This window comes from Pocillopora damicornis, chromosome 6 (genome assembly GCF_964200805.1).
Source record: "Pocillopora damicornis chromosome 6, jaPocDami1.2, whole genome shotgun sequence".
NCBI classification, from domain to species: domain Eukaryota; kingdom Metazoa; phylum Cnidaria; class Anthozoa; order Scleractinia; family Pocilloporidae; genus Pocillopora; species Pocillopora damicornis.
In genome coordinates, this window is record NC_142675.1 from 15,339,376 (window position 1) to 15,354,780 (window position 15,405).

General features: G+C 37.5%; 2 protein-coding genes and 1 pseudogene across 2 annotated transcripts; 1 reads left to right on the forward strand and 2 right to left on the reverse strand.

Moving 5' to 3' along the window:
- Positions 1 to 15,405, reverse strand: part of LOC149044143 (uncharacterized) — a 280,943-nt pseudogene that overhangs the window by 115,604 nt on the left and 149,934 nt on the right.
- On the forward strand, positions 13 to 12,070 carry LOC113676582 (nonsense-mediated mRNA decay factor SMG9). Its single transcript, XM_089209363.1, has 17 exons — positions 13 to 138; positions 633 to 728; positions 1,644 to 1,684; positions 2,304 to 2,467; positions 2,922 to 3,055; positions 3,417 to 3,529; positions 4,396 to 4,432; positions 4,970 to 5,044; positions 5,559 to 5,654; positions 6,455 to 6,540; positions 7,456 to 7,521; positions 7,813 to 7,856; positions 8,403 to 8,510; positions 8,830 to 8,934; positions 9,803 to 9,882; positions 11,043 to 11,098; positions 11,779 to 12,070. The coding sequence occupies exons 1-17, from the start codon at positions 58 to 60 to the stop codon at positions 11,861 to 11,863; spliced, it is 1,467 nt and encodes a 488-aa protein (XP_089065489.1). The 5' UTR covers positions 13 to 57; the 3' UTR covers positions 11,864 to 12,070.
- LOC113676590 (protein Flattop homolog) lies at positions 12,873 to 15,375 on the reverse strand. The gene is made up of 3 exons (XM_089209379.1): positions 15,260 to 15,375; positions 14,964 to 15,026; positions 12,873 to 14,420 (listed from the first exon to the last, which is right to left on the reverse strand). Exons 1-3 carry the CDS (start codon positions 15,284 to 15,286, stop codon positions 13,962 to 13,964), a joined length of 549 nt encoding a protein of 182 aa, XP_089065505.1. The 5' UTR covers positions 15,287 to 15,375; the 3' UTR covers positions 12,873 to 13,961.

The following is a 15,405-nucleotide window of genomic DNA, read 5'->3' on the forward strand; positions in this document are numbered from 1 at the left end:
ACGAAAGAAAGAGTGATTTCGCTGGTTCTTACATGACATACCAATCTGATATCCAAAATGGAGGATCAAGACAGAGGATTTCGTCGAGGACGAGGCGGTCGTAGAAGAGAGAGAGGCTTTAGAGAACGGCCTTCAAGGGTAACGAATGTTATTTTCAAATTTCCCCACCTTTTTTCTGCGAGCTGTAACCACTTGTTGGAGATAAGTAAACTTATAATCCGCTGAGATATGGGCTAACAGTTTTAAGTTACTGAGCTTTTGAAAACATTATAGGCGGAAGCGTCTTCGTATATTTGGAAGTTCATTCATACAAAAAGCAGCTTAGTTACTTAGATGTATCTTTATATTCTAAAAAATGTTGGGACTGAAGGTATCATTTGGTTAAGATAATTTTTGCACATTCACAAAATGAATTGGCAGCTTTTGAAAAAAAGATTGTCGGGATACACGCTTTAGATCTTTTTTTTATAAACTTTAGATAGTTCCCTTTTCCCCCCTTTTTTGTAACACAGGAAATGCTATAGATGATGGCTTTCAATTCATAGAATAAGGGAGTAAATTTATGGAATTTTATATCATCTAGCTAGTCCACCTATCGTTTTTTATTCAGCATCATGGTTTTTTTTCTTCAGGGTAAAGGAGATGGTCCCATGGGAGCACATGCTGCATCCCCCACAGTACCACCCATGAAGACACCCATCATACTCACCAAGCCTTCTGCAGACAGGGTCAGCGTCAAAAATTTCACTTTACTATACTGCATTGTTATAATTGTTTGTTATTTAATTGCACTATAGGGGTGTGCAAATATTATGCTATTTAGGTATGAGTGGGATATTTACCATGCTGAGACAAACATATGAAGCAAAGGCTATTGCTTCTTTCTTCATTACACAATGAGAATTGAATCTTTGACCTACCTGTAAATGGAGGGTCCAAAATAGACTTTTCCAATTTTGCATCCAGCTTCTATTTTCCATTCCATTCTGTTGTCCTGCCACAATAAAAATTTTCATATGTACCCTGCCTGGTTAAATCCAAGTTGCTCTAGTTCGCCACCTTTATTTAACTGATGGACAAATTATAGCCTTTACAATATTGATAAATAAATGAACTCTTCTTTCTTTAATTTTTTTCTCCGTGGAGGAAATTGTATCCACTGCTACCCTTTTTGTAATAAATCACAACACAGGTGACAATGCTATAGGTATTTTAGGTTTCTGAGGCTAACAATGTCAACAGTTTCCCCATCATGGAAATAGCACTGTTATGAAAGAACCAGCAATGCTGTCAACATGCTCAATGTGCTCTTTGACCACCTTTGTCTGGTCAAGGTCTTTTGACATGGGAGGAGACCTTGTGTTGGACTAGCATCCCATCCAGTGGAGAATGTTAAATTTATTCCTGGTTGCTTTGTGCTAAGGAAACGGTGATAAGTTGTGGTTGGGTGGGCCAATAGGCTGGAGTACAGTCTTTGCCTTTTATCACTCAGCTACAGCACCCTTTATTTCATGGTAGTCATATTTATGGCACTCTCATAATGTTTATACTGCTTGAATGTTGAAATTACTCGTGGATTTAATTTGAAGTGGCATACATGGAATAAAGTAATGAATATTATATTATAACTGTTACATTTTTAGGGACAAGAAACACCAGTGAAGCAAATTTTGATAAAACCAAGGTAATAGAGTTGTCCATGTTCAATAGAAACAAAGTACTTCTATCAAATTTTTTAATTCATGTATTGACACATGAAGTCATTAATCTCTGTCAACTGTGATGAAAATATTCATGACCAAAACTTACTTTTTGAGCGTGAAATTATTTGGATATTTAGCCAAAGATTCATAAGTCACTTAAAAAATTGAGAATGATAAGTTTTGTTTTGTCAACTGAGTTTAAATATAACTTGGTTAAGGTAGGAGTTTCTAAAGGTGACATTTTGAGTATTAGCCTTGCGTGAGAGGGAGTGGAAGGAAAGGTTTGCTTCAAGTAAAAAATTACAGAGCAGTAATTGTGTGCCTGAGGCGGATCAATAGTAACAGTTTCAGTTACCAGAGATTAAATTGGTTTACAGGTGAGAGATTGGTCTGGTATAAATATTCACTATTTATGAGCTGCAGTAGGTATGCAAGTTGTTTTTGTTTCCGTCACTGAAACTGATATAGCTCATTGGCTGCTAAGAGGTTTGAGATATCATAAGGAGGGGTTAAATTGTCTGTTATTTGACTTTCTATAAATTATTCTTCTGAAGATGTCTTCCACTAAAAATAGTCACCTTTACTATACATATCCTAAAGGGAACAGTTACCAGAGGCTTCAGTAAGTTCCAGTGCCCCTCAGCCAGCCACATCACGTGGAAAGACTATTTTGTCTGATCATCCAGCTGGCCAAGGAACTGAGAGATCTACAAGCACTGCAACAGCACTCAGTATGGGTGGTGCAACAGGAGGGCCAGTATCAGGTAAAATAAGTGTATTGCCTAGGTGTGGGATGTTCCTCTAAATTTGGACATTTTTACTTTTCTGTGTATAATGTTCATGTACATGAAAAAGTTATATGCATCTGATTAGCTGAAAAGGAGTGCATTCTAATGTAACATGAGTGCAAAGTTGTAACACAATTGTAAATTACAAATTGCACACGTGCTGTCAAAATTTTGTCTGATGTGACTTTCTGTGATGCTTTTTCATGTAAATTATTGAAAAGTAACAACATGATTTCTCATGCAATTTGATGTAATAAGCACTTGTAAATTTTTCTAAGACAACAAATTGCACTCACTCTCCAGGCTTGTGCAATTTTGTTGTCTTTGAAAAATTTACCCGTGCTTGTTAACACCAAATTGCCCTGAAAGCATGTTATTACCTATACTAATTTTGTTGGTAGCAATCTAGTGAATTGTTTTGTTTCCTCAGGAACAAGTGCAAGTGTTGATGCACTTGCAACCAACATGGCCTCTCTCAAACTTGGTCTACACAGTCATGATGGAGCACCACAAGTATTGAAACTGCTGGATGAGAATCTTCAGTGGAATGATGCTGCTTTAGAGGTAAATCTATGGACTATGACAGAGAATTTTATCCAATATACTCAGTTGTGATGCTTTTTCCTGTTGTAAATGTAACATATTTTAATGTAAAAATGGAAAAATTATCTCCTGTAATACCTTTTTTAATCTCCCAGTTGGATGGAGTTTTGATAGATGAAAATTCAGTTGTGATCAAGGTTTGCACTTGTCACAAAAATTCTGGAAACTTCAAAAGTATTGATTAAAGCTCTTATCTAATATATAGCGAAAATGATTCATGTGGGAACAAATTTGTTGGAAGTACTGTTTTTAGCAATGCTTACTAACTTAATAGATAGTTTTTCAATCACCCTTTAACACTCAATTATTTGTCATTTTTTAGATGCTTCTTGATCAAACAGATTTCTTGGTTGTGGGAGTCATTGGTCCACAAGGTGTTGGCAAATCAACTCTTCTCTCTGTTCTGGGAGGAGCTGGGCCTTTTACTGACTCCAGGTTTGTGATTCTTCAGCTTCACTGTTTTGTCAAAGTTAACTGAATTGTTGTATCTCTGTCAGTGAAAAAATTATTTCAACACATTGTTTTCAATTGACATCATGACAGTCATGTTGGTCTACAAAAACAATGAATAGCCAGCTTTTTTAGCCACCAAGTTGTTTTCCTGCAGATACTTTCATTGATTTGCTCAGTGAACTTTCATAGCAGCTGTTTCCATGCAAGTGATGACTCATTGCTTTTTCTGTTGTGATGTAATCACTTATAATTTTGTGGATGTTTGGACCTATGAGAACTAGTTAAAAATTATTCACCAAAGTGAAAGTGAATTGAGATGGACATTTATTGAGCCGTGAAGCAGGGAGGTAGATGTTTGCCACTTTCACCAACAATGAGAGGAATAATTGTTTTAGTTTTTAACTACACAGAAATTGAAAATTAGTTTATTTATGTCAGTTTTGTCTCTTCAGCTGCTTGGAAGTGAATAAAACTTGCTAATCACTCACAAACTAGCCAATCAGCACGTGCAAACAACAATGTTTACATGTGTGGTATATACTAGTCTCTAATAAGACTTGTTAAGTGTAATCTGAGAAGTGCAAAATACTGTGGCTGGGATTGCCTGTTTTTCACTTTTGATGAGAGCATTACCAGCAGGTGATTTAAAAATATTTCCACTTTCTTGGCTGATCATGAGCAGTATGGGGTTGAACTGTAGTGATCTACCTCAAGCGAAATTTTCTTGATTACCTTCATGGTGATACTCACAGAGCTTGAGCAAGCACATTATTAATAATTTGTAACTGTGATCAATGATTGAAATCAATTTTTATAAGTACCCTCTTTCTCTCTTAAAACGTTTTTAGGTCTTGCTTATTTCCTGTGCAGTCAAGACAGGTTCAGGTCAGTGGAAGGTTCTCTAAAGTGCTGAATCAATATCATATTGATAAATGTAAGCAAAGCATGTGTCAGACACAGTAACCTTGTGGTTAATGGGTTAGATTGTGAATGGAGAGGTTCTGGTTTGAAATCAAGCTAGGTCTGTATGTTCTTGGTAAAGACACTTTACCCTCTCAAAGTTACCTTCACCTCAGAGGTAAAATAGGGTTCTCGTAACCTGTAAGGGAAAGCTTACAAAATGATATAGGCTTGGGTTGGGAGGGAACAACTCATGATCAAAAAAGTATCCCACACAGGGGATAGTCATATTTTAAAATCAAACTTTAAAGAATAGAGAAGGAGGTTGTGGCACCCTAACCATTCATTTTGTTTCTTTAGCTGAGAGTTTTATTGCATAATTTCCAAAACTTTTGGATCACTTGTCCCCTAACCTTACTTTTAATTCCTTTAACTTTGTGGCACATTTGTTGAGTGTTTTTGGTTTGTTCTTTGACATTTATTAATAATTGATTAGTCACTGATTGCCTGGGTGTTGTGTAGGAGGATGGAACCAATCAAAGTACTGGTATTGATTTGGCTGTTACACAAGAAAGAGTCATTCTTTTGGATACTCAGGTGCTGTCATCTAATCTTGATTGTATTAACAGTTAATACTTTTTCAATAAACCAAGCTCACTAACCAAGATGATAAAACCAATCAGTCCCCTCCCAATCCTACCAATGGAATCTTCATAGGTGAAAGACAATGTTAATTTTAGAATGATATCCAGGTTTAGAAGGGATACTGAAGAAAAATTACTGCAGCTAGGTTTTCATGGGAATGGCAACATATGAGAGAAATTCTCCTAAAAGGCACAGCCCTTATATATGAATGAGGCTTTATTTGGGGAATATACCTAAAACACTATTACCATATAGCTTTGCCTTAAAACAGAACAATATCTTATGAGTGAGCGCAGTGAATGAGTAAGACAATGTTCTTACCAAAAGTGCATTTAATTTAAACCATCAAATTAGGTGTATGGGGTTGTTTTTTATTGTGGGCTTGTTTCTTCCCATGAAAGCGTATTTATCATGGATATTTTTTTCTGATGTTGTCTTCATTTTTTTTCCTTGTTGATAAATGTAGCCTTTGTTAAGTGCAGCCTTGCTTGACCGTTTGATCCATCATGATCGTAACATTCCTCCGGAGTATACTTCTCCAGAGAACTACAATGAAATTCAGGTACAGATAAATTTAATGATTACAGTAGAAAACTTTTAATTTGTAGTCTTTAATTTACAAATTCTTCTTTCAGATTGTTTGGAATGCTTCATATTCAGGAGCTCATAAATTATATTGCTTTTTTCAGGATTTGATATCTTACAATAATTCCCAAAAATTACTGAGAGCACCGATGCTTCTGTTGAAATGTTAGAAAAAACATTTTTGGAGGGTTTGAGCAGGAACCCACAAATATTTCGCAGATTTTCTATTGACTTTTGTGGCTCAGTTTACCTCCTAAATGAAGTCTGGATATGGTATACAAATTTTTGATTACTAGATAATTTAGTTTTATGAAAATAGTTTATAAGCTTTTTGTTTTCGAATCACTCTACGGAGACCACCAATTCACAGTATCAACTCAGGTCAGGTGATAACCCAAATTGTCTTGTAATACCCCCTCCCCTCCCCCCCTCCCTTTCATCTCCTCTGACGCAGCACCTCAGTTTCATTAGAAATTTGCCCTCTCGTATCATGAATTTTTAATTATGCATAAATGCCTCTTTTACCATTTAGAAATGAGATTTAATTCTTGTTGCTTATATTAGTAAAAGTGCCCAATTCAATTTCAGACTTTTTGTATCCTTGGATCTTCTAAATGCAGTGCTGGATAGTTCTAATTTTCATCACTCTGTGATTGGACCAAAAACTTGTGTCTCTCTCTCAACCAATAAGATGTACCCTAGTTTTAATCTTGGCACCCTCGTGTTCATCTTGACATATTGTTGACCTTTTCTCATTTTTCCTTTTCTTTTTTTCAGTCACTGCAAATCGTCACTTTCCTCTTAACAGTATGTCATGTGATTTTAGTTGTACAAGATTGGTTCACTGATCTCACCATATTAAGGTAACGTCTTTTGCTTGTGTGTTAACCCTTTTCACTCGTAGCATCAGTTTACATATTCTCCATACTGTTCTTTATACATTTCCTAAAGCGCCACCAGAAAGAAATTGTTTAACAATCAAGAGATTCTTTGGTTGCTGATCATTTCTTTTATTCTCGTGAGCTCAAGTGATTCGGGGTTGATATTGTAAGGAGAATCTAGAGGTCAGTCTCTCTCAGGGGTCAAAGGGTTAAGTTGCTTTTGTTTGTGTTTTAAGTCGTACAAGATTCAGTTTCAACTCTTCGCTGATCTTCAGTAACAAGGTGCTTTACAAAAAGTTAATCCGGCTGTGACCAAAGCAACTGCGTTAGCCTGGGCCCTTTAGTTTGAAGGGTGGATAGCGCTATCCAGATAAATCACCATCCAACGGACAAGTGTAACAAAATATACAGTGCTATCCACCACATAGTGACTTATCTAGTGGATAGCATTAAAATTTATCCACCCCTCAATTACCCGGTGGTCCCTTGTGGTATGGACCTTGGCATAGCTGGCCATGTTGTACTTTATTTCACCGTCGGAGTATTTGGTATTGTTTTCTGTAAGGCACAAAATTACTTTCAACGGTGAGGGAAACCACAGAGCATCATAGTCAGTGGTAAGATAGAAAAACACCTAACATGAGAAGACTAAACCAAGAGAGACGGATGATAACAAAGGATGGAGAAGGAATCACACAGATTACAGATAACTTGAAAAGATGAATCTAAACATTCAACATTAACAGACTGTGTAGTGGGCTCTTAAAAGATACCACTTGCAAAAAATATGGGAGAAAAAAGTCTGCAAAGTTGCCTTAACTGCTATAATGTTAAACGACCCCAGCTGGTATATCAGATGAACATCATTTGTTTGTTTGTTTGTTTTTTAATTTTCAGGCTTTTAAAAACAGCTGAGATGTTGAAGCCTTCATCAACCAGCCACACCTCGCACGAATCCTCTGGGTGAGTGAATGGTTGAAAATATTTAGATCCTCTGCCCTCGGTTATCTTATCATAGGGAATGTTTTAAAACTGAATGGATGTTAAAAAACCAAAGTAATCACACACACTTATCAGAATAAAAGTGAATATTTTAAGGAGCTAGAGAGAAGTAAAAGGGATTTATAACAAGAAAACCTCATCAAGCATAGGATGCTAAAAGAGTTCTAGCCAACAGCAGAGCCGGAAAATGCAAGAATGATAACCAAAGAAAAAAAGGAGGTTGTTTCATGGCTTTTTTTATTCGTTAAACAGCTTAGGGTCTTCAGACGAGTCAGATGAGAATTATCCAAACATAGGTAAGACAGGAGCAGTTTACATTGCTTTCAGATATGATTTGCTACCCTGGTAAAATCCATCTCGGTCACATGCTGAAACACAACCACTTATGTCTCTCGCATCTAAAGATTCCGTGTAGGGTGCTGTGTCCTGATGAAAAGTGATTAAGTTTCCTTGGCAGTAAGCTCTGACAGAATTAGTGCATTAGGAGAGTAGGACACAAGTTAATGCTGATCAGACTTTCAAAATATTTACATGCTTGAACTGCAAGAAAAAGCAACTTGAAATGCGTCAAATTGATGCTACAATTGTTGTGAAGCAATGTTAAGCATTCCGTGTTAGGTCTGAATGATTGGGAGGATTGACAAAGCTTCAAGATTCATTACCAGTCGTTTTCACAATGTGGTCATTGTTTCCCTCAGTGAACTCCTCACCACACCCTTGAGCTGAGCACATCACGAAGAAGACTAAACACGAGTCTACTAGCAGCTTTTTCATTGCTTTCACTATGCTTATATAAGTTGTTTCAATGCAATGGGATCATTTTGTCATTCTTTCTATTGCAGTTTTTGTGTATAACAAAGCCACAAGGGAGGATTTTCACCATGAAAACCTGAGCTCTATGCATTACACGACCAGCACTCTGTTTCAGCACTCAAGATTGAAGTTGCAAAGTATACGTTAGCCTTACTAATATTTTAACTCCCAAGATCTGATTAGCCATTTTCCTCTTTAATTTCTATGTATGCTCATGTAGATCAGTTACAAGAAACCGTTCTTAAAGCAAGAAAACAGGAATGGCTTCTTATTTGCAAAAACGTTGCAGAAAAAAAAATTCAAAAAGTGGTTCAGTCAAAAGAAAGATATTTTTTTGTAATTTTTTCAGGTTCTGTCTTGAATCAAAGCTACAGAACCATGGGAAAAAGGGGGAAATGCTTGCTGTAGTCCTCATCCTCATACACTGATTGAATTTCTTTATTTTTGTTGTTTCAGCTGGTATTTCTCTGTTGAGCTCAAGCTTGATGCCTTACAGAACACTTCTAACATCTTGTGATGATATGAACATATTCGTGGTACCAGTCTTTCAACCACATGGAGGTAAAATTTAGCAGTATGAATTGAACCACAATTCTGTCAACATAAAATGTGTCCAAATTTGACAGATTGTCCATAAATGAAAAGTCTTTTTCGCTTTCAACATAAATTGCAGACTATTTTCAGTAATTACGTTATTTTCTTCTTAGCTGAGAGAGGTAGAAAAAGTTTGTTTAAAAAATGCCGAAAGGGAGAGATTTGCTAACTTTTGAGTGTCCTCCCAAGATTCTGTGTGGGTTATTCATGCTGATAAACCGATAATAGGTGTGTTCTGTTTCTTTCATGCAATAGCTTCAAAATACTTTGTTTTGCTGTGTATTTGTTGGCTTTATTACACCCATTTTGAAATCACTGGTGGTCTCTGTAATCTGATTGGCTCTAATTGGTGCGATTTATTCTCGAATCACACCATTTTTGCTTTAAATCGCATCTTTTTCCCAACCAATGAGCAGGTCACACTAAAAACAAAACAACCAATCAGATTTCAAGGCTTGTTTAAAGTAACCAATCAAATTGAAAGACAAAGTGTATCATGTGGCAAATTTTGCAACTTTTTTATTTTCCCCTCCCCCCCCCCCAAAAAAAATGGATTAATTTAATTTCAAACCGGCTCAGTACTGTATCAATAAAATATAAGAACTGACCAAGTCCTGTATTTGGGCGATTTCAAAATGGATGTAATAAAGTGGTAACTGAAACTCATGTCGTGCAATTTTGGTCTGAAATCATACTTGTGATTTCAGCCAAAATTGCACTCCACTCAGTTCGATTACCATCATTAATACCCAATGCGGTATTTGACTTATTAAAGCACACATGGTATTAAAGTTATTTTATAGATTACATTTTGTTCTTTTTTTTTCTTCTTAAGGGAATGGAATGTGCACCAAGTCACCCACATATCAGGGACATCCAAGCTTTGATGTGGTCTTACACAGTCTCCGAAATCAGGTCACCCTTCTTGTTCTATTAGGGAAATTTCTAATTGAATGTTGAAAGTGATATGGGATTGCATTCGTTTTGCTTTACTTCAGTAACTATTGATCCAAAAAAGTGCGCCACTCTCTCAGTCAGTCAAATGCAAAACTAAAACCAATCATGACTTGATGTCCGCATTTTCCTGCGCTTCAGGTAGTTTGGTTATTTTACTTTGAATCCTTATTGGCTCTTTAAGGTCTTTTCCTTCTGTCTGATTAACCGTTGTAATTACTTTCACTGGTTTTGATTTTAAGACTCTTAATCGAAAAGTGCTCTATTATTCATTTGTGAATTGTATGGCTTATCACTTGTCTGTTTGTCACCATAACCCCTGTAACAAACTACTGGCTCAGTCAATTTGTTGAGTAGTTTTGGGTTGGCCTGTTTGGAATCAAGTCAACTACGAAACATAACATCAAATTAGATCAGACTTTGAGCTCAATTTTTCTAATAAAGTAAGGTGTTTCATTTTCCTTGATATTTGATGGGCAGGTGTAAAACTGAAAAAAAGAAAATCGTGGTTCTGTTTCTTATACCATGCCCAAAATAGGAATCATTTTTCTAGCTGTTTCTTGCTTTTTCTGAACGTTCAGTTGTCTTGGTTTGTGAAGGAAAAAATTTCCAGAAAAAAGGAGAAGGCTTACCAAATAGGCCCCTTCTTTTGAAGGATACCTGCCTGGAGTTTGTATACTTGAAAAACCAACAGCCTGATGGACTTATAGTCAGCGAAGGAGGGGGGGAGGGCAGAGGGGTGAGATAATTGGGAAATCATTTCGTTCACATTAGCCTTGAGAAAGGGAAGGCTTATAACCGTCAAAGTCAATCAGCATGAGAAGTGACAACCCCTATCTGAATATGGCTCTGTTTCATGTCTCTGTAACTTCCTTTCACAAAGCCTTTTATTTTGTCATTGCTTGCATTTCTAGCATCTCAAGCCTATTTTGACAAAATGAAAGCCAGATGCATTGTGTACTGGACAACTCACGTGTTTTTTATTTCCTTTTTAATTGCCTTTTTCTATTGAATTTATTGTTTGGTTTCTCATTTTCCCGGGTTGAAATGAAAGTTATTCCCTTCTGATGATAATGTCACAACTTCCTTTCACTCATAGTTAACTGTTGTTTTGTTTTCAGGTATTTTCTGTTCACAGACACCTCCTTACTCATCATTCCCTGACAGAGAGAAATTGGTAATATATCACCTGACTGTTTTTTTTTGTTGTTGCTGAATCGTCCTGAGAGGGAAGTTTTTGTACTCCTGTATGCTAAGGTTTTGCATGACGCTCCTCTCGTGTCACGTTTGGTCAGTCCCTTCTGCCCCAATGATTTGTGACTACAGCACTTCTGTTTTGCAAAAAAATAATGCAAACATGTTATGATAAAGGAACAGGGTAGCCTTAAGAATCTTTTGAAAGTGAAGAGATGACAAAAAGAGTTTTTTTAATGGGGGGAAATTGCAATATTGAGTACTTTTGTTCTCAAACCAGATATGTGAAATAGATTGTACTTTGACATGAGCCCATTACCCTGGTGGGCTACTGATCTTGACCAGTGGTAGAAGTAACAAGTGAACTGCAATGAAGATAATCAAAGAAAGAGAAGTTAACATGGGATGAAAGGACCTCTAAATTTCCTTCCAACGTGTTGCTTTGTTGCTCAGTTGGTGGCAACTCCCTACTGTTAACATCACACTGGTATCACACTACTGGTGTGTTCCACCTCTCCCCCTCCCCTGTATTATCCACTGATTACACCCCACTGGTCTCTGCGAGACATTTGTTTAATCCTTGTGGAGGCCTGAAGTTTTTTACCTTGATTGAGGTACCTCTCTAAGGATCAACTCTTCATCTTTAATTTTCTTTGTTTCAAGGTTTCACTTTGCTGCTCGTTCCTGGGAAACTGTCAGAAAATCAAGTTTGATCTCCGAGTACAACAGACTCCTTTGTTCTCAGTAACAAGAGACACTTCTGAAGTGTTAATAGGAGACAGGGCTCTGTAGTGATTCGGTTCAGCTTTTAGGGTACTGGACGAAGGTTGTGGAGAATTAGTTCCTCCCAAGGAAGTGACTTTGAATTCTCTATAAGAAGGTGTTACTCAGTTGTGTAAATAACTCTTATCTTACTGATCCAAATATTGAAATAAATGTATTTATTGTCAAGCAATGTGTGTGTCGGTGCTGGTTTAATCATGCCCCGGCCAGGATTCGCATGATTACTTTCATGGGTCACTGTGTACTGCTATCAAAGAGTGCTCCATGTTACCGGTATTATAAAACAACTGAAAAATAATGATTCAAGGCATGCATGATCAAAGAGACTGAACACTAAAACATAACTATGCGTGCTCGCAAAATCAGACAGTGCCTTTTCCTCCCCTGCCCTAAAAGAAGAAAGGGAGGGTAGAGGGCGGAGCATGGGTGTGAGGTCGTTAAACAATACACTGGTGTTGACAAATACTCAGGTTTGCTGGTTTTCTCATGAAAGAGAGAGCTTTCACACTTTTTTCTTTGCAAACCCTGTACCTATTTTGTTTACACTCCCTTTTGACTTTCGTTTGCTGAAGGCTAAGCCATTAAGATGTAGAGAGCAGTAATTTCAAACCCTGTCTAGATTACTTTATTTTTTTAAGTTTACGTACTATGAGTAAGCATGATGGTGAATTATAATTTTCTTTTTACGTCCCAAATATATTTCAAGTGCACGAAGAGCTGATGACAATTACTTTTTATGACTGTCATGAACAGTGCTGCTGTGAAGCAGGTTAGTGTATTTGTGGCTGATCTAGTTAGTAAGCAGGACATTCAGGCTTCAAGCACGCAATTTTGCTCAATGCTTTTAGAGGTCCTTTTCTGACCGTGACTGCTGAACTTAAGCAAGTATTCCTCAGCTAGCTGACAAGCTAAGACTTGCAGTGTTACTAGGAGTTTCCAAGAACAAATATTTTAAATTTGCAAACAGCCCCAGGTGAGTTTAACTCCTAGTTTAATTAGCTCTCGAACCACTGTTAACAGTGTTAACAGAAATTCCATATTAATAAAAAAGGTAAACTATAATAGCCAAACTATATGTAGTGATTTCATCAACAATGTTTTGGATTAAAACACTTTGAAGTCAAATTTTCCATGACATTCAGAGAGCAAGAACTGCCACAAAAAAGGTGATTCTTCCTTTGGGAAATCCCGATTCACTGTAACATGTCTGGGTTATCAACTCAATGATGGAGGTTGCAGCAAACCAGAAATTTGATTGTTTGGTTTGATTTTCTGAAAATTAGCAACTCTGACTATTTCAACACTACAGGGAACTTTACTTTGTTGAGTTGCTCTTCTGAAAACTTTTTTTTAGTCAGTTTTTGCACAAGCAGGAAGACGATTGGTTTTTACATGCCCTTAATTCTTTCAGATATTTTTTTCTGACAACAGGTAGCTTGTAACTACCTATTCAGCCTCCTTTCCTGGCTTATTGCTCCTGCCAATCTGCTGACAAGGGGGAGGCATAATGTCCAGAAGCACCTATGTCTCAAAATCCTGACCATTTGTCCACCAGAGGCTAGTTGTCAAAGGGCAGTAATGCTATCCTATGGATAAATCACTATCCAGCAGAAAACTGTTAGCAAAACATACTGTGCTATCCACTAGATAGCAATTTATCCAGTGGATAGTGTTATCCACCCTTTGAACAACTAAGGCCTGGGGCCTATATGCCTTCATGTTTGATTGAAATGGGTCCTTACCTCTTCAGGGGGGTTCATAGGCACCTCAAGACACCCTGACCATGCCCTTTTGTTGGAGTTAATGAGCCACTAATTGCCTTAAGCAGTAGTCTTCAATAGTTGCAGAAAATAGGAGTAGGTTATAGGGGTAATATTTGGTGGGCATGCTTAATTTTGTTCCTGTAAAATTCTTGGGATAATACATAAATTTACTTAATGTTGCAAGAACATCTTTACCTTCACTTGGTCAATGTCAGGTAAGTTCTCACAAATTGGTATATTTATTTTTTGCAATTGCTTAGAGAATGGATAACTTGTAGAGTACAAGGTGCTAGACAGACATTAAGCTGGGTCAGAAAACATAACTGTATTCTTGGGTGAATTATTTTCTTGGGCAGGGCTCTTAACAGGAGATGGAGGAGCTGGTTCAGGGGTTTTTGCCACCACAGGGCTGGGTGACTTTTTACATTGACTACTCTGGCTTGGTGGACGTGGGCTTGCTTTCCCTTCTTGCCGGCTTGGTGTCTGTACTTCTTCTTGCTGAGGTGTTGGAGTCCTTGCTTTGTCTGCAGTGACTTCTTCTTTAGGGCTTGGAGTGCGTGCAGGAGGCTCTGTATTCTTTTGCAAGCTTGTGGACATTGCATTTGTCTTTATAGTCTTTGTTCTGAGAGGAGGTTTTTTCATATCCCATGTCCCCACAAATTCACCCCATGGACTCTTTGTAGAGCGTGGGATCCCTGGCAAAATGTGTCCTTGGTCGTTGCTAATTGGCTGAGTGAAGCCTTCAAGAGTTGATGGACGCTAGTATGAAGAAAGAGAATTTTAAAGTGGAAGTGTTAGTAATCAAACTCTACTGATTCATTTCTGAGTTGCATCAGATTCCTGGAAGGGTTGGGATAGGGAAGTGCTCTTGTTTGTTCCCAAGGACCTCCTACCTAGGCTCCCCATGCAACCCATCTTTTGCTGCTGAGGAAATGAAAACCAAAGAGACACCACAAAAACAAGAACAAAAAAGAAACCAGAAAACAAAAGATAGGAAAAAATAAGGAAATTAACAGAATCTGATTCGTGTGCATTCTGTTTATCGGTAATAGCTGTTTGGTTAAAGATTTATGGCAGCACAGCAGCTGAGTAACAATGTCTCTTATTTACATTTCATAGTCCTCAACCTGAGGAAAAGTTCATCAAGAGAGTTACAGCTTAGAATCCTCTAAGAAGATTTCTCCCCGCAACATGCTTATGTCTCTGACTCAGCGAAGGGATGGTAAAACTTCCCAAGAAAACAATGGCATGTTTCTCAGGCTAACCTGCCTAATAATTCATCAAGTATATCGTTCATCTTACCTCTTTGAAGCTCTTTGGAATTTCCCAATTCTGCAACCTCCGAGCAGCGAATTCTTGATCGTACTACGAGATTAAATGAAACAAAAAACAAAGTGTTAACTAGTTCACTTAAGACTTACCAAATGTAACAGATGTATGTATGTTTCTAGACATCGATCTACGATTGATATTCTGTGCAGCTCTGGATTCGCACATCGACCGGCGCCGTTTTGGGGATAAATGACGAGACTGAAGCATCTTTTAATACTACGAATCTCTTCTCTCCTTGAAGAAAAATACAATCGATTTCACATTACCTGATTTGCGCTAAAATGCGTCGACATTTTCGTTTCTTTTCGTGAGACGAACTGCCACAAAGCACAACAACTTAGTAACTTGAGCGCTTGCTTAGGGTTGTTATGACGACGATTTTGTTCGTACTCAGTCCCCCTCTCTTCCAACT

What these genes read in the sequence shown, in the direction of transcription:
- LOC113676590 (XM_089209379.1), bottom strand. Translation starts at nt 15,286, where the DNA reads ATGTCGACGCATTTTAGCGCAAATCAG. An exon ending in CGCATTTTAGCGCAAATCAG is followed by an intron (nt 15,027 to 15,259) that starts GTAATGTGAAAT and finishes TTAATCTCGTAG; the next exon opens with TACGATCAAGAATTCGCTGC. An exon ending in TTCCAAAGAGCTTCAAAGAG is followed by an intron (nt 14,421 to 14,963) that starts GTAAGATGAACG and finishes TCTTCATACTAG; the next exon opens with CGTCCATCAACTCTTGAAGG.
- LOC113676582 (XM_089209363.1), top strand. Translation starts at nt 58, where the DNA reads ATGGAGGATCAAGACAGAGGATTTCGTCGAGGACGAGGCGGTCGTAGA. An exon ending in CAAATTTTGATAAAACCAAG is followed by an intron (nt 1,685 to 2,303) that starts GTAATAGAGTTG and finishes CATATCCTAAAG; the next exon opens with GGAACAGTTACCAGAGGCTT. An exon ending in ACTGATCTCACCATATTAAG is followed by an intron (nt 6,541 to 7,455) that starts GTAACGTCTTTT and finishes TTTAATTTTCAG; the next exon opens with GCTTTTAAAAACAGCTGAGA.